Source organism: Sceloporus occidentalis, unplaced genomic scaffold (assembly GCF_023333645.1).
Source record: "Sceloporus occidentalis isolate IW3139 unplaced genomic scaffold, rSceOcc1.0.p SCAF_7, whole genome shotgun sequence".
In the NCBI taxonomy this organism is placed as follows: Eukaryota; Metazoa; Chordata; class Lepidosauria; order Squamata; family Phrynosomatidae; genus Sceloporus; species Sceloporus occidentalis.
The window spans coordinates 67038254-67064918 of NW_028316987.1; the positions used below are offsets into that span (position 1 = coordinate 67038254).

General features: G+C 40.3%; 1 protein-coding gene across 3 annotated transcripts in view; it reads right to left on the reverse strand.

Annotated features, from left to right (window-relative positions):
- Window positions 1-26665, reverse strand: part of DYNC1I1 (dynein cytoplasmic 1 intermediate chain 1) — a 246234-nt gene that overhangs the window by 98492 nt on the left and 121077 nt on the right. For all 3 annotated transcript variants that reach the window (XM_089531382.1, XM_089531379.1, XM_089531380.1), the window contains exons 8-10: window positions 23940-24102; window positions 22000-22099; window positions 15277-15402 (exon numbers count right to left, since the gene is read on the reverse strand). In XM_089531382.1, the coding sequence (XP_089387508.1) occupies window positions 15277-15402; window positions 22000-22099; window positions 23940-24102 (389 nt within the window). The remainder of the gene's footprint in view (window positions 1-15276; window positions 15403-21999; window positions 22100-23939; window positions 24103-26665) is intronic.

The following is a 26665-nucleotide window of genomic DNA, read 5'->3' on the forward strand; positions in this document are numbered from 1 at the left end:
CTGCAAAGGTATTCAGTGGTATGTTATCTGGGAGATTATGGGAATTGTAGTCCAAACTTTGGTTAGCTCAAACAGCTGTAATGAACTGGTAAGGGCAAAGGAAAGGCAGATTCACAATACACTATTACCCCTTAATAGATTATCACAGATACATTGGATTGCCAGGTCAAGATTCTCTGAGGCACTGAGATTTCAGGATTAAAACATGATGTCAGAGGTGTGTATGAGAAATTACAAAGTTGATGTTACATGGCAGACACATATTTTAAGGCAGCCTCTTGTCTGGTGATTCCTTTCCCTTTGCCCTGAGGACTGAAGGAGAGAGACCAGATCCTGAGACCTTCAAAACGTAATCATAGATCTTGACAAATGCCCTATGGAAGCAGATCATAGCAGGCAGCAATGAACGTTCAGTGAACATCCGCTGTTGTGAGCAAGTAAGCATTTCTGAATTGGACTCATTATTTTATGGTACTTCTCAAATGTAGTTGCCTCATTTAGTAGAACTGCCATGTCCCTGTGGCCTTCAAACTTTGATTGGTAGCTTAGTAAAGTTAGACCACCAGAACTGGTCATCCTTTTTAAAAATTTAAATCACATTGTTTTGCTCGATAACAGCCATGCTTATATATTCTATGTCATGGCCAGCCAAGATGGGCTCTCGGAGGATGAGCCTCCTCCAGAGCAAGGGCTGATTGAGGCTACGCCAGGTGTTAGTTCTACTCTGCCAGGTCCCAGCTGTGCTTCCCCAGCCCCAGAGCAGGAGGTCCAACCAGGTCCCAGTGCTGAGGAAAGGCCTTCTATGGTGCCACAGCCTAGTGGTGATTCTGGAGACGAGGCGTGCCTGCAGGTGCCTTCTTATCAAGAGAGAAGGGCCGAGAGTGCTTGCAGGCGCAGATCCAGGAGGATTGCAGAAAGACAATTAGCAAACCAGTCTCAGGTGGCTCGAGGGAGAGTTTCCCTGATTTAAGTGGGAAAGAGGCTTGAGTTTGTTGCTAGAGTTTATTGCATGAGCCCTTGGTGTGATTGCTGTCGCTCTAGCTCCTGACATCTTGTTACCTTGCTACCTTGTTATCTTGACCTTGGACCGGACCTCTGTTATCTCTTGGCTATTGTGACCTTGGACTGTTTTGACCACGCTGCTTTCTGGCTTCCTGACTTCGGCTCGTCTTTTGGTACGCTTGACTTTCTGGAACCCTGACATCGGCTTGCTTCCTCGGCCTGCTCTTAGACTGCTTCTCCACAAGGTTTGTTTTGCTTGCATGTGTTGGCTGAAGGCTTGGTTATCAGCATAAGTCAGAGATTGCTGGCAGCAATCCCGGACATTCTATTGCAAAGGACACTAAGCGATCACCCAAGCTCACTGACAAGAGGTGCTCTGAAAATAAAAACTATTAATGATTTCATACTCCTGTTGTGATAGGTGGATTTAAGGTAAATGCTGCGTTTTTATACATCTCAGAGCTAATTCATTCCTATTTTCAGTTTGCATGTGGAGAATACATATACTTCCCCCCTTTGTTAATTGCTTGAAAGGTCATGCCCCTCTGTGAACAATCTTCCCGAGGAAATTTCAATACCTCAGCTAGTGATTGAATGCTTTTAGCTTCACTTTACAGAATGTATGGGATATTAATCATCATTAAATGAATGTTGTTCTTATACAGAGATTCTTTTTGGGGGGAAGTCAGTTGCCAGTTATCCCACTGTGGGGTCAGTGGGTGGGAAACTGTTGATTTTAGGCACTGAATATGGGGGCAGTTGGAGCCAGGCTTTTAGTGATGGATCCTTTGGCTTTGGGGAATGCTGAAATGTTTCAAAGGAGTAACTGTTCTCTGTTGTGTGCCAGATAACACAGTATGACACTACACAGCTCGAGGAAGGCTCCCACAGAGGCAACACACATAAGGCAAAAATCCATCACCTGAAAATTAAACTTTCCCTTGGAAGGAAGACCTGGGTTACAGCGGAACGAAAAGACATACCAAGAAATGGTTGTTGTGTATACAGTATAGTTAAAAAACCTGTATAGTATTGGGACAGGAGGAGGGAATGGAGACAGAGGCAAAACTCTTATAGCAAGTTTTCTGCTGCACTAATGTAGGTTTGTGTATTGTTGTTTTTTCCAAAGATTTTTTTTAATGAGGTATTTCAAAATGGCATTTCGGGTTTGCATGTGGTCTGCAGGCCACACTTTACTCACTCATGTTGTAGTTCTTTGACAGGAATAGGAGGAAGCAACCACAATAAAAAAACTGCACTAGGTTTAATTTCCAGTAACTGAAAATTTGAAAAAAAAAAACCTTGGTAAAAAAAAAGTAACTTGGGCCCGGTACAGACTGGCGCAAAGCCTGGAGCCGAAATTAGGGTTAGGTAGGGCTGGGCGTCCACATGCGCCCAGCCCAACTATCAGCACGTGAGTACCATCTTGCCACGCCCCCATGCACACAGGGCGAGCAATGATGACATCCGTGTGGCACAGCACCCAAATAGTACTGTGCCGCACGGATGTCATGATCACGCACAAATGAGCCAATGGCACCCCGCACACAGTGTAAAAACAACCCACCAGGAGTGGGTTCTTTTTAGGCCTCCTGGAGGCCATGCCGTTTATTTGCTGTGGCCTCCATTTGGGGTAGAAAGGGGCAGCGTCTCACTGCCCCTTTCTGCCAGTCTGTATCCCACCTTACATGAGATTCAAGTAACAAACAGAAATAAAATACTTAGCAGGCCTAAGATCCTCATTGTCCCTAAGGCTAGCTCTGTAGAAACTGGGAACAATGACTCAACTCACCCCATTAATAGTATAAAAGATTCTCTCTCTCTCTCTCTCATGCACACGCGCACACACACACACACACACACACAGATTTGGGATGTATCGACACTGCACAATTATATTGCCTTGATGCCACTTTAACCACCATTGTTACATCTGTGAAATGCTGGGGTTTGCTCTCTAGTGACATCTCTGCCAGAGAGTTATAGTACTTCACCAAATGAGAAGTCTCATGATTTCATAGGAAGGAGCCATTGTGATTAAGCAGAATGAAACTGCTTATAGCAATGCACTGTGGATAGACCTTAATCACAGTTTTTATTTTTGCAATGAAATCCAGATTACTTTTCCCCCATCAAAGATATTAATAAATGGACAATTGTTTAGTAAAAGGTATTGCAAAAATGCGTTTGAATCAGCAACCCATAAAATATAGGTCTCACTTTGTTTGACAGGACTGAAATGTATAAATGATATTACTGAGTAAGAAGACATATTTATGCTTTCTATCAATGGATCCTGCTTCAGGTTCTCAAACCAAACAAATGCTGTCATGTGCTTTTGGGTATCCATAATGCAGGCCATCTGTGAAAGTCTTTTTTTTTTTTTTTTTTTTTTTTTTGAGAAGGCATCCTTTCCAGGACGCTCTGATGATTTTGTCACTACTTGAGGTTTTGGCAGATCATCAACATCCCTCTAATTCCCCTTCGTGAAATATAGCTTGTGAGCAGGATCTTTTTAAGGAACAGGCGAAAGATTTGAAAGTATGCCATGCCTGCTTTCACAAATGCAAACTTTTGCTTTTCATCAAATTGTGTTTTATGGTGCTGGTTGCTTATATTGAAAAAGGATATCCAAGAAGATTTACTAGGTCAATCCAAAAACAACCAGAACAGTGGCCAGTCAAGCACATGAAGCACACAGACAAGGCAAAAAGTAGAAGCACTTGCTAATTTTTATCCAATGTGACATATATTACCTTCTAAATGCTTTTTTGAACAACCACTGATATTCCACACAAATAAATCTAACCTTTTTTTTAAAAAAAAGGAGGGGGCTAAATCCAATGGCTAGTTCCATCTAAAATAAAATTATACCCTCCAAATGTCTTAACTGACCAAGGCCACTGCCAATTAGTCTGTCTTTCCACTCTTTCAGCTCCTTTGAAACTGTCTCAGTTTCTCTCTCTTCCTCCCATTTCCCCCCTTTGTCCTTGGCTTACTTTGCTGCAAAAGAGTTCAAACTGCACAAGTAACAAAGGGATGGGATCTTGCCCTTCCCCATAAACCTGACTAAAAGCAAACTGATAAATCTCTTATAGCTTCTGTGTCCTTCCTCATTAATAGTTTTTGCCCTCTTCAACACACTCTGATGTTGTTTGGCCATACAGGTCCTGGTTTTCATCTGTGAAATATTGGAGGGTATGCTGTATAAAGTTCAGACCGATAAATCAACATTTGTGTAAAGCCCATTAATTCAGAGTGTCTACTGTAGTTGAGACTAGCAGTTGGATTTAGGCCTAGCTGTTTCAAAACATGTGGCAATTTAATAATTAACTGTATAAAATGCAAAGAGTGCCAGCATGGTGTAGTGGATTCAGCACTGGACTACAACTCTAGAGCCCAGGGTTCAAATTACCACTCAACCATGGAAACCCACTGGGTGACCTTCGGCAAGTCTCACTCTCTCAGCCTCAGAGGAAGGCAAAGGAAAAGGCCCTCTGAACAAATCTTGCCAAGAAAACCTGGGATAGTTTTGCCTTATGGCTGCCATAAACTGGAAAGGACTTGAAGGCACACAACAACAAAAATGCAAAGAAGTGAGGAAAGAGAAATGCATAGTATTCTATATTTAAATAACTATACAACAGAATTATTATATAAGTATATGCCTTTTAAACCTTAATACCTGTAACTGTTAACAGACAACACTGAATGAAATGCACAGATATAGGATGGATGTCACCTGGCAGGACATGAGAAAGGAGCCTAGGAGTCTTAGTAGACAACAGGCTGCATATGAGTCAGCAATGGGATGCAATAGCTAAAAAGCCAATGCAATTCTAGGCTACACCAACTGGAGAATAGTGGCTACATTGAGGGAAGTAACTGTACCACCTGAAATATTGTGTCCAGTTCTGGATATCAAAATTCAAAAAGGATGTAGACAAGCTGGAGCATGTCCAGAGGTAGGTAACCAAAATACTAAAAGATCTGGCATGTTTAGTTTGGAGAAGAGAAGGTTAAGAGGTGACATGATAGCTATGTTTACATATTTGAAGGGCTGAAAAGTGCATGTGATAAACTCCTAAAACACAGAGCAAAGATGCAAATTACAGGAAAATGATTCCACCTCAACATTAGGAAGAACTTTCTGATAGTAAGAGCTGTTTGACAGTGGAACATACTCCCTTGGAGAGTGGTGGAGTCTCCTTCTTTGGAGGTCTTTAAACAGAGTCTGCATGGCTATCTGTCGTGGATGCTTTGAGGGACCTACAAATGCCTAGAGAAGTGTTTTCTCTGGGAACTTTTAGGTTCTCCAGCACAACTCTATGGTCAACTTCTGGCAGAGTTGCGCTGGAGGACCTAGAGATTCCTAGCATATTAATCAAAACTGCAGATAATCAAATCCACAAAAGTCAAAGCCGCAGGTGCGGAGGGCCAATTGTAATTCCTTCACTGTCCAAGGAAAAGTCCACAAATACAGAAAATCTCATGTGGTTTGTCTAGAGGAAGTCTCAATATATCAAAAGATCCTTCCATACTGGAAGCAAAGAAACTGGTTGCTAAACTTTATCAGTCACTAAATTTTATATGGTTTTAACAGGGGACAAAAACAGAGATTCAAACCTTTAGCAAGTCTAGTTTTTTTTCTGTCACTGACTTGGATCAGACTTTTCTGCAAATTATCATGGAAAGAAGGATTAAGCATATGTGTTTTCTCAGTTCATAGGGGATGCTTCATGCTAAACTGGAAAAGTGAAAGAATGATTTAAACCAGGTTAGTTATAAAATTTGTTTTTTAAATCCTTCAAATACTATAAGGAAAGATATATTACAACTCATGATTTTAAAACGCATAAAATAATACCGCTGAATTTCCACTTCCCTGCCCCCACAGTTTAAAGCAACAAGTGCCTAAACTTTTTCAGCCAAGGAAAGCATTTTCTTAATGCTTCAGCTAATAGGTGAATATGAAGTTTCATTCTCAAAGGATCCAGGAGACATGTGCTGAGAACAGTTAAAATGCAGAGAAAGATTGTGGGCATTCATTTTGTGGTGGCAAGAACCTCTGTGCATGGTTGAATTGTTTAAGGACTGTTCACCATAGCGTTCACACAACTCCACAAAGTCCATTCCCAGTATTTAAAATGTGGTTGTTTTTGTAATTAGTCATCATTTGATGTAGTGGAGATGAAGACTTAGTTTTAGGCACTTGCAATGCTTTACTAGAAAACAGAAACATAAGATTTCCTTCCTGCTAAAGACAGATTGAAGGTCTCATGGAAAAACATACTCATAAGAAGAAGGAGGCTTTAGACTATCCTTTGGGATGTGGGTAATTTTGAAAAAGGAAACTTGAAGAAAAAGATGGTGTCTTCACGTCCTTTCTAAGACTCTTCCCTAGCCCCATCTCAAATAACAGGAATTAAATATTATGATACTATGAATGATTTGTTTGAAATGAAAGCAACAGAGTTAGTGTCCATCATTTATACAGAACAATGAAAGATACTCATCACTTAATGATATCCCATCACTGTCAGCAGGAAAAGAAAAACTGTACAAATGCAGCATTTTTTATTAGCAACATACAGTCCAAGGTGCTTTATCCAGAAAATATCACCTGAATAACCATCTACTGATCACACATGGCTTTCTAGCACAGAAGTGGAATCACTGAATAAACTGACTAGACATGTGTGTCAGAGAATCAGCAGTATTTATTGTGTTTGCTCTATGCAGGAGGTAGGCATTATTTATTATTGCCAGTGTTATTGAACTGAAACTCCCCAAATTCCTCATCATTGCATCTGCAGGCCAGGGATGCTGGGGGATGCAGTCCAACAACATCTAGAGGACTGCACAGTTCCCATCCCTGTTCTAAGCAATGTCTAGTACCAAAGAAAATAGTGGAAGACTAGATTAGAAAAGAACAAAAATGAAAGTCCAAAAGAAACCACTTCTTTCTTCACACAAACTCTTAAGAATTCTTTATTTTTTTGGTAAAATATTATCACATTGCCAACATAACTATGCAACTAAAGGGCTCTCCTTGTGACCACCTCAGAAAACCAGGCCACTGGAGAATTGTCTTTATCAACAGTAACATTTTTTTTAATAGAGGAAAAGAAATGAGTGCAGAAAAAGAAATGAAAATCAGGGGCAGGAGAGTGGATACAAACTCCAGCCAAGGCTAGCCACTAAATACAGATTTTCAGTTAACTTCAACGTGTTTAATTCTAAGACAGGCATTTCTGATTCCATCCACGCAGTTGAAAAGGGAAAGACCACACCAGAATAAGCAAGGAGGGGTGGTCAAATACATAATTTAATGACAGTGTATGGAAGCCACTACAGAAAACTTAGGGGAAAGCACAAGGGAGAGAAACATTCTACAGTGCGGTTGGAGTGGCTGATTTCTAGAACCAGCCCACAATATTTTCCAAGCTTCGGCAGCTTTTATTTGAAATTAAAATAGAAAACCTAAGGCCATAGCCCACATAGAAATTAACAGTTTGGCCATGATATGGAGCCTACCAAATAAGGATGAGTGGATGGTGGTGCTTTAGGGAGAAAGGATAGAAATAGCTGCAGTTCCTCTCACACAACACTGTGCTGCCATGAGGGGCAATCTACCAAGGATGAACGTGAGGCTGTAGTTCATGCATGCTGAGGGAACATTTCCAGATTCAGGTTCATAGACATGTGCCCCATAAGCCTCACAGGGAGGACTTTATATCTGCAAAAAGACTTTCTATCTGGTGATGAGGTAGAGCTAAACTGTTTGCAAGAGGATACAGTTGCAAGGGGAAAGGGTTTCCTGTTTACAAGAAGAAGAGGGAAGGTTCGCCTCAGGATCTTGGTTTAGTTCTAGCACACTATATTTCTTCCACTAAAGAGGACAGATGAATAGGACAATTTCAGTAAGAATGAAAGCTAGTTAGTTTTCCCACAAAGATCTGGAAGCAAGAGTTAATACCACTTGTTCAGAAATGTTGGCTGGACCAAGTCCTGGGCCCAGTGCTATTCAATATCTTTATCAATGACTTGGATTACAGAACTGGGGGCATACTTATCAAATTTGCAGATGACACCAAATTAGGAGGAATAGCTAATACTCCAGAGGACAGGATAAAAATTCAAAATGACCGGAATAGACTAGAAAGGTGGGCCAAAGCTAACAAAATGAAATTCAACACGGAGAAATATAAGGTACTGCACTTAGGGCAGAAAAAGAAATGCACAGATATAGGATGGGGGACACCTGGCTGAACGAGACTATATGTGAAAGGGATCTAGGAGTCCAAGTAGAACATGAATCAACAGTGTGATGTGGCAGCTAAAAAGGCCAATGCAATTTTAGGCTGCATCAATAAAAGTATAGTGTCTAGATCAAGGGAAGTAATAGTGCCACTGTATTCTGCTTTGGTCAGGCCCCACCTGGAATACTGTGTCCAGTTCTGGGCGCCACAATTTAAAAAGGATATGGAGAAACTGGAACGTGTCCAAAGGAGGGTGACTAAAATGGTGAAGGGTCTGGAAACCATGCCCTATGAGGGATGACTTGGGAAGCTGGGGATGTTTAGCCTGGAGAAAAGAAAGTTAAGAGGTGATATGATAGCCCTGTTTGAATATTTGAAGGGATGTCATATTGAGGAGGGAACAAGCTTGTTTTCTGCTGCTCCAGAGAACAGGACCCGGAACAATGGATGAAAGCTACAGGAAAAGAGATTCTAACTCAACATTAGGACAGCAAGAGCTGTTCAACAGTGGAACACATTCCCTCAGAGTGTGGTGGAGTCTCCTTCCTTGGAGGTCTTTAAACAGAGGCTGGATGGCCATCTGTCAGGGATGCTTTGCTTGGGAGTTCCTGCATGGCAGGGGGTTGGACTGGATGGCCCTTGTGGTCTCTTCCAACTCTACGATTCTATGATTCTATGAGTCTATGAAATTGCACTGATATGTACTGAAGAAATTGTACTGTACTACTGCACTAGTTACTGTTTGGTTCAAGGTTCCATTTTTGAAAACCTATGCAGAAAGTACAAAATCAAAGTTACAGTAGATTATTAAGAAAGTAATAGTGAGCCGCTTTGGGTCTCTCCAAGGAGAAAGGCAGCATATAAAATGAAATTAAATAAATATAAATGAAATAAATAAATAATCACAAATTATTTCTTCACTTTAAAGTGGGTGATGAAGACATTGACATAAACAAAGACTTTCTATACTTTGGCTCAGTCATAAATAAAAATGGAGACTGTTGCTAAGAAATCAGAACAAGATTAGGACTTGGAAGGGAAACTAAGAAGTAACTAGATAAGATCTGCAAGGGTAAAGACACATAACTGAATATCAAAGTCAAGATTATCCATGACATTGATTTCTATTTTCTGTATTTAGTTGTGTAAGATGGAGAGTGAAGACAGTTGACAGGAAGAGAATCAACGTATTTGAAATATGGGGCCGAAAGACAGTTCTATGGGTCTGATGGAACAAAGAAAAGACAAATAAATGGATCTGAGAAGAAATCAAGACTGAACTCTTCATAGATGCTAAACTTACCAAACTAGGGCTATTGTATTTTGGCCAGATCACTGGGAAAAAAATGAAAATGCTTGGTAAAGTAGAAAGCAATAGGAAAAGAAGAGCTTTTTACAGAAGTTTGTAGGATTTGAGCAGGGCAGTTGATGAGTGTCTTGAGGTCTCCCATTCATAGGGATACCAAAAGTCGAAGCCATCCTGACAGCAGTTAACTACAACAACTGTCTGCACCACCAAACCAAAAAATTGTGGTCTTTTGTAGACAGCCCCTTCAATACAGATCTTCCTGCCTCTGTCTGTCTGCATATATTGATATAGGGAAATTCTGAATACCCCTTTCAAGTGACTATCTTTTTCCTGATGAAATGGCCAGAACTGACCAAGAAACCACTCTTACCTACTTCTTCCAAGCCTGACTATGACTTATGTGCTTGTAATTAGAAACAGATACTTAAAAATAGCAACAGCAATGTATTATTTAAACTACTTCACTTACAAAGAATACCCTGTAATATCAGAATTGAATACTTTATCAGTTTTAAGCTGTAACCCTAGACATGCTTATATGGGAGTAAGACCCACTGAAGTCAACAGGGCTTTCTCCTCAGTAGACAAGTATAGGATGGCAACATGTATTAATCTTTTTTGAAATAAGTACATATTTTGGGAGCATGCCTCTGATTCAGAGCTTTTGCTAAAAGGCCAGATTCATCCACCAGTACAGCCTTTCCTGGACTGGGATGAGCTAGCCATAATATTCATGCTCTGATCATTTCAGAGGGGCAGACACAGAAGGTGGTGTTGGGGGACTCCTGTTCGACTCTTTGGCTGCTGTCCTATGGGGTACCTCAGGGTTCTGTCCTGTCCTCCAACATCTACATGAAACTGCTGGGAGAGGTCATCCAGAGTTTTGGAGTGAGGTGTCACCAGTATGCTGATGACACCCAGATGTATCTCTCCTTTCCATCTGAATCCAAGGAAGTCGTCTCTCTGTACTGAACCAGTGTCTTGTGACTAATGGACTGGATGAGGGCAAACAAATTGAAGCTTAATCCAGATAAGACAGAGGTTATCCTGGTCAGTCGTAAGGCAGATCAGGAAATTGGGGCTTTGCCTGGTCTGGACAGGGTCACATTCCCCTTGAAATCTCAGGCTCACAGTTTGGGTGTGCTCCTGGACTCTACTCTGAGCCTGGATGCACAGGTTTCAGCAGTGGCCAGGAGTGCATTTGCACAGCTTAAACTTGTGTGCCAACTGTGCCCGTTCCTTGAGACTTCAGATCTGGCTACAGTGACACATGCCTTGATTACATCCTGTTTGGACTACTGCAATGCACTCTACGTGGGGCTGCCTTTGGAAACTGTTCGGAAACTTCAGCGGGTTCAAAACACTGCAGCCAGAATGCTGACCGGGACCAGTTACAGGGAGCATATAACTCCCTTGTTAAAACAGCTCCGCTGGCTACACGTTCATTTCCGGGCACCATTCAAAGTGCTGGTCATGACCTATAAAGCCCTACACAGCTTGGGTCCAGACTATTTGAGAGATAATGGCGGGATACATGCCGCCATTTAGTACGTATAGAATACGTACTAGGGTTAGGAAGGGGCGGTGCTTCCGCACCCCCCTAACCCTAGTACGTATCCTATACGTACAAGATGGCGGCGCCCCTTCCACATGGGCGCCGCCATCTTGACGTATTGGACGCTGAGCGTCCGTACGTGTCGCGGGCGTTATGACGTAGCGAGTGCGCCCCTGGCGCCTCGCTACGTCGCAAACGCAACTCAAGAAGAAGCTCCATTTTGGAGCTTCTTTTTCGCTCCGCGCGGGATTTCCACCGTATGGAGGCTCCGGCTCCCCCGCGGACTAACCGGCGGCGGCGGCAGACCGCCGCAAAGCGGCAGTTTGTATCCCGCCTGTATCTCCCCATATGAATGTGCAAGAGCCCTAAGATCTGCAGGGGAAGGCTTTCTCTTGGTCCCATCAAGAGCACAGGCTCACCTGGTGAGAATACGAGAGAGAGCCTTCTCAGTGGCTGCTCCCACCCTCTGGAATGCTCTTCCTCAGGAGGCTAGGCTGGCCCCCTCCCTACTGGCCTTTCACTGCCAAGCAAAAGCATTTTTATGCCGGCAGGATTTCTGTACATAATGCATAGCAGGGTGGTTTTATGGAGCAGGTGGGTTTTCAGTCTGTGTTCAACATGAGCATATTTTATGTAATTTTATATTATATTTTATATTGTGTATTCTATGTGATTTTATATATAGATATTGTGTATTCTATGTGAATTTATATATAGACATTTTAATTGTTTGATTTTTATAATAATTTTAAAGGTCTTATCTGTGAGTTGCCTTGGATTCCTCTGGGGAGAAAGGTGGTATATAAATGAAATAAATAAATAAATATTTCAACAAGACAACTGCAATGCACTCTACGTAGGACATTGCTTGATGATAGACCAGAGGCTGCAGCTAGTACAGGGGACAAGAAAGACTAGATATATTTTACTCATTCTGAATTCTCTGTGTTGGCAACCAGTGAGCCATCTGAACGAATTCAAGATATAACTATTTGCATACATAGCCCTATATAGCTGAAGACCCAGGTACTAGCAGGAGCAAAGGTAAAGGAGGAAGGAAAAGAAGACTGTATTATTTTCAGGTGTACGACTCAATGCAAATTAATAAGCAAAAATGAGAAATAGAATAATAGAGACGATTACAATAATTTTTGGAGGAGTGGCATAGGAGTGGACAGTTATACTCTGGGACTGTATAGATCTACTCATGATTAAGCACTACATCATCTTTTTTCTGACTAAAAATAAAATTAATAGTCTCTTCTGGAAGCCTGCATGAGTAGAAATATATCTTGCATTGTTTAACATGTTGAAAATGTTTTCCATATCCAGTAGTGGACCTCCAGCCATTCTGCTTAGTTTGTTGTTGCAGTCCATGCAGCCTGCAGAAAGTCCTGAGAGCAGAAAACTAGCTTCTGGATCCACCACAGTTGCTTATCCCAGATCAGCCAGAAAAGGTTTACTCCCAGGGCCTCAAAGTAATATTTCTCATCAGGCTATGGAATGAATGTGGTAGGGCTTTCCTGGTGGTAGCACCTCAGTTGTGGAAATCCTTACTGTCAGAATTCCAGTCGCACTCCACAATTGAGTCTTTCAGGTAACAGTTAAAAAACATATGCATTAGTACAAGATTTGAGGGAATAGGGAAGTGTTGGATATGCCTTTTACTGTAGCTTATTTGCATCATTTTTATTGTCTTTAAGTAGACCTTTTCATTTGTGGTTTTAGACATTTGCAATCTGTCATTTCAACTATGTAGATTGTTAGTTGTCCTGATTGCCTATGAGGAAGGGCAGGGTATCAACTGTCTAACAACAACACAACAGCCATTCTCTTCTTTGTGTTTGTTCAAACATGATGGCATGAAAACATCTGCATTTGTCCAATCATAGGGAATGGCTATTGTTTTACTTTCTGTAAATTGCACACATTTGATAAAGAACATTGTGAACACTAGGATGCAAGTCAGGGAATGTTTCCTTTGCACATTTTTCATTCATATATATATATATATATATATATATATATATATATATATATATACACAGTGTATATATATATATAATATTTGCTTTCCACTTAGAAACCAAAGAATGACATCATGATCATCTTGAGCATAGCCTGCTTGCCTTCCAGGCTCTGAGGTAAGATGAAATGTTTGAGTGTGTTGTGTTTTTAAAAAGAATATATTTTCCATCTGAATAAGTGAACTCAGGCTTTATTCCACAGACCATGAGAAGGCATTCTAGCCAAGTTCCATCATCTCTTTTGCTCACATGAGCTATGATCAACCAATGAGGAAGAAGAAATTCCATCTGGCACCTTTGGTCTCTTCCCATTAGCCTTTTTCAGGATGGTAGATCCAACATAGTTCTAGCTAGAAATGCACTAGGGACAACCACTTAAAATAACTGTGGGGATTTTTAAAATATATAATGTGGCACAGTATCACAGCAATCATAAGTCCTGAGCTCATTCTTAAATCCAGCTCATTCTCTGATTCAGGTTATTTGTGGTCTGAAACGCTATATCATTTTTCATGCATTTCTATCAGAAGCACAAGGAAAATCCTGACTGTTAAGGCAGACGTCCTCAAAACACTTCTCACATCCACCAAATCTTTCCTTATTTTAGTCTCAGCAAACCTCAACAAGAACAAAGAAACAAACACTACCACCTCCTCTTAATTTTATAGCTGTTTGGTTATCAACACTTCTTCATAAGCAAATGAGTGCTTTGAGCACAGCATGGCCACACAAACAACAAAGTTTTACCAGGGTTAAAACAGGGCTGCTCACTCTCGGAGTACTGGCTGCAGTACTGGCTGTGGAGAAAGAGCAGAGGCACCATCTGTAACATGTGCACACAGACTGATACCCGGTGATATAGACTAGAGTTGACTGACTCAGACTCAGGTCAAACTCAAGTCACTTTAGTGACTCACTTTGGATTCAGCTTGGCAATAAATGATGCACTGGCTCAACCTGACCGACTCATGACTTGTATAATTTTAGCAACCGGCTTGGCAAGCAGCAGGCAAGACCTGCCCCCAGATCACAGGGAATGTTTGTTGGAGGAGAACAGTAAATGTGTTAGGCAATGGGCTTGAAGGACCCTTCTAAAACTGCTGAAAAGCTCCTCTGATTGTGGAAGATAAGTAGTTAGTATTTGTTATTCCTTGGATGGGAGACAACCAAGGTGCTATATGCAGGAAGGAACTGACAAAACCACCTGTGAGTATTCCTTGCCTAAGAAAACTCTATGAAATTAATGGTGTTGCCATAAGTCTACAGGCAGCTTGAAGGCACATGCAGACAAACACACTTTCAGATTACAACATCTGGAAGTCAAGACATCATGAAAGAACTCCCAGTTTTAGGCATGGATTAAGGATGCCAGGTGAAATAAAGGGCAGGGCTCTTGTCCCTTAGTTTAACGCTTTCTCCTCTTTTACACAACCATTAAAGGGACAGAAGCACTGCCCTTTATTTGACCTGTCAACACTTGTGTTGACTGTGTCACATGTTCTCCACGAGACACAGATATCTTGGAGCCAGTGTAGACACACCTTTCATTTTGCAGACCTTCTTCTGTACTCCTTGTCTCCATGGTTAATGTGCAGCAGTGAATGACAGTGAGGAGGCATCAATGCCAAAACTGCTTGTCAAATAGCAATTGCTGATAACTGTAGCGCTAATCACAATTCTTCTGCACTATCAGCAAAACTGGTATTCACTAATGCCTTCTGTAGAAAAGCACTGAAATGCTGCAATATCCCTCCAAACAATATTAAACAGCGTGCAGACAGCTTTGGAATAGAGGACACAAGGAAATTTATGTGGGTGGGAAAGCATATGTTGCCAGCTGAAGGAGGAAGTGGTACGCCACACTTACTTCATAAGTGTGAGGTTTTTATAACAAACCCCCTTGAGGATTGTTCAAAATAGACAGAAAATGACACACAGTCTCCAACTGGGCTATGTTGTTGTTTTAGAAGATTGTATGCAGTCTAAAAACATTCACATTCTTCCTAGATGCTTTCCAAAAAGGATCTATTTTTAACTCCAACCTCTTCCGAATGGTAGGGAGATGAGACACACTAGTTTCAAGCACATCTTGTAAGAAGGAAACCTCTGACATTCTCTTACCTGACAGTGAAAAACATACTCTGGTGTTGTTTTCTTAAATTTCATGTTCCAAACCAATGCCACCCCATCAGGTTCATGTGGGGCATCTTCATTATTGTTATATGAAGCAACCATCAGTTCAGGATACTGTAAAGAAAACAATATGCAGTCAGTGCTTGCTACTAATCTGATTTATATCCCATCTTTCTCCCAAGGTGTAAAACAAAATATATTGAAACAATACGTGATACACATTTTAAAATCATTAAAACACTTTAATCTATCTGAATTTGAATATGCTGAGATGGGCAAAGGGAGTGAGTGCTGAGAAAAATTAAAGAAGTGCATAGGTTAAAAATGAAATAATTAATAACTAATTAATAATTAATTTTACTGTCCAAAATGTGTCCAAAATTATGTTTATATATTTATCTTCTTAAAAAAATTATTTTCCAAATGCCTTCAGAGGGAAAAAGCTAGCCCTACTTTATGGGAGTATTGCCTAATCCTGTGTATTGTTTACTTGGAAATACATCCCAATATTTTGTCAATATTTAAGCCATCGGGCTTTTGGGATATATATATATATATATATATATATATATATATATACCTCCATCTAAGTTTAGAATGATTGTAGACTATTTATCCATGACATTTTAACTGTATTTAAAGATATACCATGTTAGTCTGTTATATTATTAAAAAAAGAAAGAAAGAAATCCTTTGAGACTAACGGGTTAAAAAAGGAGATTTCTTGCATAAACCTTCATGGACTTCTGTCCACGTCATCAGATGCATTTTTAATTTATTTGTGAAAGTATTATCCAGGCCATCTTATCTAAAAATACAGATCCCTAAACATCTCAGAGAGGCATTCACCCGAGCAAGATTCGATCAACTTGATACCATGGTAAGACATGGAAGATTCCAGGGTATCCCTTATAATGAACAAACTTGTATTTGTGGGGATCATGAAATTGAGGATCTAGCACACATTTTGTTTAGATGTAATCTGTACCAAGTGGAAAGGGATCAATACCTTCATCCCTATATTAAACGAACAATATTCTGGGATACCCACATCAGAATATCATACTTTATGAGTGGACAAGATTCAAAAATATCTATTGCCACAGCTCGGTTCCTTCATAAAGCATCACTGTTGAGATCTAGATATGTGGGGATGATTGGTGTTAATTGTAAGGGTGATGAACAGATTTGACATACGATGACGGATGTTTTATGTTATTTCTGCCTCCCTTTTCAATTTCAATTTTAATTCTGTTTTACTTTCTATGGTAACTATCTTACATATTACTGTTAAATTGTGTAACCATTTTATTTTTACCTGTTTATTAGTATATCTTTTAGCATATATTGTATACTTTTTAGATATGTATAAGCTGTATGCAAGTGGTGCATGTTCTGGTTCTGGTGCATGCTCAGGTTATTCATATGTATCTATATTGTATTGGGGTTTATTGCACCTAGTGCACTATATTTACATTTTATATATAGGTGTGTGGCACTGCTTTAATACTATGTTACTAGTATTTTGAAACGGCCCTCGGGCTATTCAATAAACTGTACTGACATCCAGGCTTTAGGTATGAAAATGCCCTTGCAAGCTTCACAACACAAATGAACAAATAGGTTAGCTCCTCATATAACAAGTTACCTGAAGCATTTTAGCATATTAGCTCAACCTTCTTATTAGGGACCCCAATGTTGCTAGCCTACAAAAAAATAAAGTTACTTACCTGCTATTTATTCATAACAAGCACCCCTCTTATAAATAATAATAATAATAATAATAATAATAGGCTAACAATTTTTTATTTCAGAAATAAAAGCTCAGACTCATTTTCTATTATGACTCCTTGAGCAACACACTTAGCTTTCTTTTTTGGCTTCTGCCACAGAGGAAGTGGAGCCATTTTTTCCACAAGCAGGACAAAAACTGGCTAAGAAAAGGCATAGAGCTCTGCTTCACTTTTGCCAGAGTGCAGGGGAAAGGGCTTCACTTGATTCATATTCAGGAATATGGACTTTGGTTGCTGCCACACTGCAGAGTTAATTCAGTTTGACACCACATCTGTCATGGCTCCATGCAATGGAACACTGCGATTTCTAGTTTGTTTTGGTACCAGCGCTCTCAGACACAAAAGGCTAAATATCTCACAAAACTACAAATCCTAGTGGTGTCAAACAGCATGACTTCTGCAGCTGGTGGGAAAGAGTCAAATCATCCTGTTTTGTGCCTCAACAGCAGCCTGCTCAACTCATCTGCAGGGGTTTTAATACCTTGGCCTCTCCGTAATTCTTAGTTGCCAATGGCAACCGGGAGAAGGATGAAATACAAGGCTATTCATTTATTTAAAGTTATTTTCATCCAGCCTTCACATATTACAAAAGGTTTCAAGGTGGCTTGCAATAACAAAATTCAAAATGCATGAAAATATGATAACAAAAACTACAGCAAAAATTGGGAGAAAAGATTCCAAACAGGAAATAAAACTATGCAACCAGAAGTTTAAAACCACAATAAAAAAACAGCTAAACAACAACAACAACAACAACAACAACAGATACCTAACTAATTCCCTTTAAATGTCCTTGTAAAGGCACTTGAAGCCAGGAGGGGCAAACAGATTTGTGTGGGAGAAGGTGGCCAATTTTTATTCATATCTGTTCCTCAAAGGTGGATAAACATGAAATTCAAATCCAGCACAGGAGGAGGATGCTATCTAGAATAGACCATGGTAGAAATAGCTGGCAGGGTTTCTTTTTAAAATGTGTTCTTCTTTACAAAATGTGTAAAGAAGTAGTTTTTTACCCTCACATGATATGCAGTGTGGGCATCTGTTTTTAATATTGAAACTACTGGAATCATAATGCCTAAATTATGCCTTTCATTTTGTGTAGTGATTGCCAACTTTTTTTTCCTCTAAAAGAGCTGTACTGCCATTTTCCAGCTACATAGCAAATAGAAATTTATCCATATACAATTTTGTTCATCCCTTTGTGATAGCTTTAATTTCTATTACATCTATTACCTATTTGATTTTTGCCTGACACTATTCACAAGACTTTGTCGTAAGAAACGTTGGTAACTATATACATAAGCTCAGCTTCTTAAAGCTCTTCCTCACATGTGGATTTCCTCATTGACTTGGAATGCATTGTAAATTTTAGCAGGAATGATTGCAGAGTGAAGATAGGGGTCACGAAATGTTCCTCATCTATGCCACAGCCTGTATGTTTTCTGCAGAGTTGAGTCCAGGTAATAGTACAAATTTTTGATAGGTCCCCTCCTAAGCAGCTTGACACACCTGCTGACAGGCTTTAACAACTTAGGGACATGATGATGAACCTATGGCACACATGCCGTCTCTGGCGTGCGAAGCCATTTCTGAGGGCATGCAAAGAGATGGAAGGGCAGGGGAAGAATAGGAACAGCACACACCTGTCTCTCTGGAGATAGCTAAAGGCATGGGGGGGGGGGGGGAGAGTAGGTACAGGCGTCTGCCTCTTCTTCCCCCTTCCGTCTTGGGTCTTCATCTGTCTTTGGGGAAGTCCCACCCCAGAAATTCCACCCCTAGAAGGTGGAAATCCCATCCCTCAGAAGTCCCATCCTTACCAGAAGTCCTGCCCCCTGGCATTGGCTAACAGATGGTGTGGGGATGCCTTTGGGTTTGGGCACTCGGTCTCTAAAAGGTTCGCTATCACTGACTTAGGGCTTGTCTACATGGACAAATTAACCTGAATTCCCCCTAGACATGCCGCTTCCTGTTTACATGACACAGGATCAAAATGCTGAATTGGGTGTGGACTGTCTTCATGATGCCTGGACCCAATTCAGGGCTCCCCCATCTACATTTAAATAACTTTCATTTTCTGTGGGTTTTTGGATCTCTTCACAGTGACAGCGGTGGCTGCATTCACTCATGGTCCCTGCAACCACCCATTGTTGCCGCTGTAATCACAAGTCTTTCTGAGGTCAGTACAAGGCACCCAAAGTCAATAGCATGGCTCGGCACCTCGGTCTGACCTCAGCAGTAGCAGTAGATGATGAACGAGAACCGCATGGGAAGGTACATGCCCATTGTTCACCATGAGAGTTGATAACCTGCAGCATAAGAGAGCAGGGAATTCTGGGCCAGACCACTCAGGCCATTATAGACCTACTCTTAGAGAACCGATGCTGCAGCAATAGTAATAGCAATAGCATGTATATTTCTATACCACTTATCAGTGACCTCAGCACTCTCTAAGCAGTTTACAATCTGTAAGCTAACTGCCCCCAAGAAGCTGGGTATTCATTTTACCCATCTATGAAAGGATGGAAGACTGAGTCAACCTTGGAGCTCTTGGGATCAAACTCACAACATTGTGCCTGCAGTACTGGCATTTAACTGCTGTGCCACCAGGGCCTCCAGGGCAGCATTGCTATTTTAGTGGCATGGAGCTCCCTGAACCAGTAATCTACCCAAGATGACAATATAGTTAAAATACATATGAGCATAGTAGGAGCATAGGGCCCACAAAGGTCTGAAAATGCTGCACGCTAGCACTAAGCTCATTCCTGGTATTTTAATATATGCTGCTACCTTTAATGGCTAACAATCTGGTCAGGATAATGCTCTCCACTGTCCACCATCTTTCTGGTTCACATAGAAGTCAACACCACCACTTTTCCAAAGCTTGAATAAAGTTATCTTTGGGGTCTACAACTCCCAGAACGTCCTAGCCAGAGAGGTTGGAAAAGGTTGCTTTCACAATGTACCACAATGTGCTGTCATAGGTCTCTCCTACTTTTCAGTACTCACAGGCCAAACATAGAAACCAGAGTTCAAAGCACTCTCTTAGACATAATACACAGTGGCACTGAGCATAGCTAAGGTGTATGTCCAAGACAGATAAGCATTTAGAGAAAGACTAGGTGAGACAAGGCCACCCCAGAACAAAGAATGGGAGACAGAACATGTTTGCATGCCTGAGGGGGTGAACGATTACACTTTGGCAGTTGCCTTCCAAGTAAGGTTTATCTCACTGTCCCGGGAATACAGTAACTTGTGCTTGTTTTTTTAATATCAGATAAGAATTCCATGTAATTTCCAGCTCCTTGAACAGCCTAAGATAAGTGTTTCCTCAGGCTTGTTTCCCATTTCAGTGCAAATCCACATAGGCTTACTGGCCACCCACATATCACTGCATACCTGTCGCAAAACGGATTTGATTAAAACACATTGATGCAAAGCTCCTTTTTTTAAAAAAAAATGAAGCTGGAGCAAAATGCCATTAAATAGAAATAGACCTCCAAGCTCTGTGCGATGTTCCTTCAAGCAAGCAATGCCAATTTGAGTTTCTTCATGAGATCCAAGATAACAGTCTCATAATATACCATGCAGTTGGACTCAAAGACATAGTTGTGTTAGTCTGTATCAGTATACAAAGTTATTTTGTAGCACCTTTGAGATTAATTGAGAGAAAGAAATATGTAGTCTATATTAGTTTATACTACATATTTCTTTCTCTCAGTAATATACAATGAATAATGATGTTATGAAGGCTTAACTAGAGCCTGAAAAGGCTACATTTTGGACTACTGTTTCAAGATCCCTGACAGTATTGACTATGCTGGCTGGGGAATCCTCTGAGTTGCAGATTTTCCAGGCTCTGCTCTCAGCATAAGACAGTACTTTTATCAGTTCAGGCAATGTATTTCTCTAGTCTAGCACAGTCTACTTGACTAGCAGGGGCATTTCAGCTGAGGTCTTGCATTTTGTCTGCTACCCGTTGCTGATTTTTTGTTAAACAGGAGATACTGGGAACATGTGTATACAAGTATTGTCCCTCCTCCCAAGATCTGTCCCAGAACCTGGCAAACTCACTTTTGTCTGCCAGCATGGCTAATTTTCCAACTTTTTCAAGATCTAATCCCAGGGACTGGGAATTCATAAATCTATTGATGAACAACTTACACCAGCCTCTCTCAGCATCAGCCAGGCTACTTGGATCAACAACATTCCATTCATTCACACTACAGAGTTATGGTGCTATTATTCCACTTTAACTGCTGCTGTTCCATCCTATGCAATCATAGCTTGATGAGGCACTAGAACTCTCTGGCTGAAAATTCTAAATATTCTGCTCCTCAAACTTCAAATCCCAGGATTTCATAGGATGGAACCATGACAGTTAAAAGTGGAATAATACTGCTATAATTCTGTAGTGTATATGGGCCCCAGGTCTCCCAATCTTGTTATACTATCTGTAGAACTATGGTGTCTTTAGGTATTTTCTATGAGTCCAGTGACATTTTAAATATGTGGAGCCCTGGTGGCGCAGTGGTTAAATGCCTGTACTGCAGCCATTCACTCAAAACCACAAGGTTGCGAGTTCAAGACTAGCAAAAGGGCCCAAGCTTGACTCAGGCTTGCATCCTTCCGAGGTCGCTAAAATGAGTACCCAGACTGTTGGGGGCAAATTAGCTTACTTGCTAATTAGTTTACTTGCTGTTCACCGCTATGATCTTTGGAATAGCGGTATATAAATAAAACAAATTATTATTATTAATTATTAAATATTCTTTTTCTCTGTGAATTCCAGTATCACAAGAGTAGTAGTTTTCTACTTTGGTTTTCTAGCTGAAGTAGTCCAAGTTCCTGAAAAGAGTAGCCTAATGTTTTAGATGCTGGCCAGAATATCTAACTTGTGTACCCTTTTTATACATCTTACCTGAATGGACCAATCCATACAAGTGACAACTCGATGCTTTGACCAATGCTCATCATAGAACTGTCGGTTAAAGGAAAGGTTGGCTCCAGCCTGAACATCTCTATATGGATTTGAACAAAAGTTGTGCATCAGTTATAAGTAAAGGTACAATTTATTTAATTCATGTCAGTTTACAATAATTTTTTTTAATTCCAGCTAAAATATTAATTTAATAAAGTAAGAAAGAAATTAAATATCATTAAATATTATTATTATTAAATATTATTAAAAGCATGATTGAAGACAGCTAAAAACATATTTTAAACAATAGTTTCAACAAAATATTAAAATAAATAAATAAAAAGCACATCGTTTTACACACCCACTACAACTTCATAATTAAAATTTAAAGGCTTTCCTAAATAAAAATGTCTTCAGCTGCTGGTGGAAAGCACAGGAAGAGGGCCAACTGGATCTCTAATGGAAGCGAGATCCCTAGTTGAGAGTTCGTAACTTAGGATAATTAAATTGACACAGTCTGGATTACTGATCTTTTCTTTCTTTGACTACATGAAAAGCTTGGAAAAATTATTTTTATTGGCTACAGCTAAGAGAATCCTCCAGTTAGCATAGCCAGGGGTTACGGGAATTCTCAGAGTTGTGTAAAAAAAGAAAAAGTAATTTTTCCATGCTCTGGCTATGTATCCATAGCTAGCTGAGCTGTCAGCACATCTTGAACTGTGTTGTTCCTGTTCATGTCCTCAGCAGCTTCACTCTTCCTGTCACATCCCACCCATTATTCTGTCTGTCTAGAAGAGGAAGTATGGAATAGCAAATATATGTCCTATCAAAACAATACAAATGTGTGTCATTGTATACCCAGTGTGTAAATACTTCACCTGACCCATATTTAATTCTGGTCAAAATACAAATCCATGAAAATTATGATACGGAGCATAATTGACCCAGCATTCAAGTGACAGAGGGATAGCTGTGTTCTCTAGTTGTTTTCATATATATATATATATATATATATATATATATATATATATATATAGAGTAAGTAAAAGGCAAAAAGTACCCTGTGAAAGTTTCACACACTGCCCACAACACAAAATATTATTGATGATTTACGGTAATAGTAAGTGGTAGAAGACAACTATTTTGTCCATCCATGCAAGAATGAATCATTACAGTAGTTTTCTCCCTGCTATGGAAGAAAGTGAATATTCATGTGCAGTATTCTCCCTGTATTTGAATGTCCAAAGGTATTATGTAGGAATTATTTTCCAGAGAAAAACATGGTTTCTTGATCAAAAAAATACCCATGTTTTCACACTGGATTGCCTATGTCTCCAGTGCAGGAAACAAGGATTTTATTCCCTGTGCAGAAAACCCAATTTCTGCATAGAAAATTGGGGGGGGGGGGGGGTGTTACACACACAGTTTTTCTCTGCAGAATTATTCCTGTGAAACACTTTGGGATGTCGAAGACCAGGTGAAATTGTACACAATTCTTGCTGGTCCATTATTCCTCTGTGTGCGTGGGTGTGTGAGTGTGTTTGTGCTTTACTGCTTGGAAACCCATTTGTCTATTTGGGAATGAATAATTGTGAATATCCTTTTCATCCCCAGTCTGTATCCAGGATTCCTGCTGTATGTCCTATGTCCAGAACATTGAGTTCATTTGTATAGAAGATAGTCAGGAATTAGTTTAGCATTTGTGCTCATTTTAAATACAGTGAGCAGGTTATCATTAAATCAGGACAATCAAGAGTGCAAGAATGTCCAAAATAAAAAGGTAAGAATATGGCAGAAAATATCTCACGGACTGATCTGATAACCAGATTAATTTAATCAGTAAAGTAATACATAAAAATATCTACAGGATGCTTCTCTATCAGTCAAATGTGATGACTTATTTATTTACTGGGTAACACAATAGAAGAAAAACAACTGACCCATCTTTCTCTTCTACATCTCGGCCACTGTAGTCAAAGAAAATGTTTGAATCTTCAGCTAGCGCTCGTTCAATCACACGTATAGTCCGGTCAAAAAATATGAGGAACTCTTCTGAATGGACTATCTGCTGCTTTTCTTCTTCTGTCAGTTCCCTAGGAGGAGCTTACAAAAGTATATTGGAAACATTAAACATGCTAGTATTAAAATATTTCCAGCTGAATATCTTAGGAAAGAAAGAAAAAGTCCTGTTGCAGTCACAGTAGCATTGATAAGCTTCCTTACAAAGAATTCTTTTGGAACCCTTGAAATGTTCTATGGCATAGTCCTGGAATGTTGGCTCTATACTTAAGGTATCCTGTATCTTATGTATTTATTATTCTGAAGTAGAAAATACTTAAGATCCAAAATAAAATAAACTTCACATTCATAACTTCAAGAAACACTTTTGGCTGATGTTTATTGAGAAGCTGAGCTTGGAAAAGCAATAAATATAACCTGCAACTGTCATGGTTCAGGTGGGATGGCCAGACTTCATCTTCTTCCTTCTCTTTAAAAGTTTTTGAATGTCCCATTCTTCCCCCTCCTCCTAATTTTCCCCTTGTCCTAGCTTTGCTTCAATTGCTACAAAATAAATAGCATTCAGTTAGCTCAGCATGAAGCAGACTGCATTCCAGAGAGAAAGAGATGGACTCTTACCCTTCCCAATAGGGTCAGAATGACACCAAAAGTGGCTGCCAATCCAGCCATTTAAGAACCTTTGAAGGAATATCTGTGCTGTGTGATTACAAATTGCTTCTTGGGATAAAGAAAATGAATACCCCTTTAAAAATCAGGGGGAGTGGGTCTTTCCTTGAAGAAATCCCCTCTGAAATATTGCACCCCTAGAACTGCGCACAAAGCTCTCTTGCTCTCATATACATTTCCCCCTTTAATGCAAACCAGGTCACATGTGGACAAGGATCATCGGAGTATTAATGAGGAAGGTGATACATGTTAGACAAGGCTGTGGCAGTTTGCTTTTGCTTGAGCCTACTGGGAAAGGTAAGACTCCTCCTCTTCTTTTACTCCCTTGCCCCAGTGAGTTAACTGAGTGGAAACTACCTTCGCACTTTGAACTTAGTTTGCAGCAATGGAAGTAAACTGAGGACAAATGGCAAAAGTGGAAGGAAGAGGGACACAGGTACAGTTCAACACTGAAGAAGCAGGACAACAGAGGATTAATCAGGACTGTTGAGGTGTATGAGCTAGTCATGTAGACCTCAATGAACCACATAAGCCAACAGTCTGACTCAGTATAAGACAGATGCCCATGTTCCTTTTTCTAACATTTATATGTGGGCAGGGAAAGACATCTGCCACCTTTATGGGAGGATTTGTTCGTCCCCATTCATAGGCAACGTTGGGAAGCTTATTATGTTCATGCTTGCTGAGACTATGAGATTATAGGTTTCTTACTTTAACTTTCTCTCTGGCACAACCTGTGAATATTTTATCTCTTGTTTGACAGCTTATAAGGCAATAAAAAAAATCAGTAATCTAGTGGCCCTGGATAGATGCGAAATATCTAGCCTGGTATCTATGAGGAACAAATCTGTCAGTTCTTCACATTTCATAAATAAAAGCAGAAGCTATAATAGAAACATAAAATATGATGAGTAAAAATTGAGGTTCCATATAAGCCTTTGGCAAGGCAGCCTTTTATTTCACTGGGGCAATGATGGTTGAACATAAGAGGTAGCCAGAAACCACAATGAACTATCTGTTACCCATAAACATGAAAATATAATTATTTTAGACAGTGAACCAAAAACTAAAGGAAAAAGGAAAGCCAAAAGATTTGCTTAATATGTAGCCCTACCAAAAAAAGGGGGGAAAAAGAAAAAAGAACTAGAATGTACTATGCTAAATCAGAATTTACATGAAAATCTCTTGAAAGATTTTCTTCTCCCATACAGCTCTGCCTAGGATTTGAGATCTGGCAAAGGACACTCTTCCCTTAGTCCTGCCACTCTGAGGACATAAAAGATCATCTCTGTAGATGCTTATAGTCTAACAAATCCCTTCCAGAGGAGGCTATGTTCACCTTCTGCCTGTTGTCCTTCTACAGCCAAGCTCTTTCTGTTTAAATGTGTTCTAAATAACTGATTGGACGCCAAGGGCTTTCAACAGGTGGGTGCTGTGTGTTTATTATTATATTGGCCTGGCTCTATTGTTGATCTCAACATGAACAGGCCCACTGAACTATTGTGATTTGCCTATCCGCTGACTCTGGGGTGTCATGCAGTGCTGTATCTAGTATATTTAACACTTGGTGCAGATCATTTTTAATACCCCTTCCTCTTTTCAACAGCCTTTTCCCAGGTCTGGCAGAGATGCTGGCTGGGTGGCAAAGGGAAGTAACTCTCTTTTACAGCCAGCCAGCAGAATCACCAGACCCAGAAGGCAGCCCAGTCCCACCAGCAGCCACCAGTGGGAGTGGGTTGCTCCTGCCACTCCTCAGCCTTTTTGGGTCTTGCAGAACTGCTAGGTGAGTAGGAGAAGGAAGAGACTTGCTTTCCTGCCTCGCTAAGAGAGCCACCAGACCTGGAAAGTAGCCGTTTCCAACCAGTGTACTGGATGACACCCCTTTCTGAAGTGTCCCATGGTGTGGTTTGCACCTTCCATACCCCTTAATGACACCCCTGATGCCATGTCAAGCCTATCCCAGGTCCTGAATTCAGTGCTA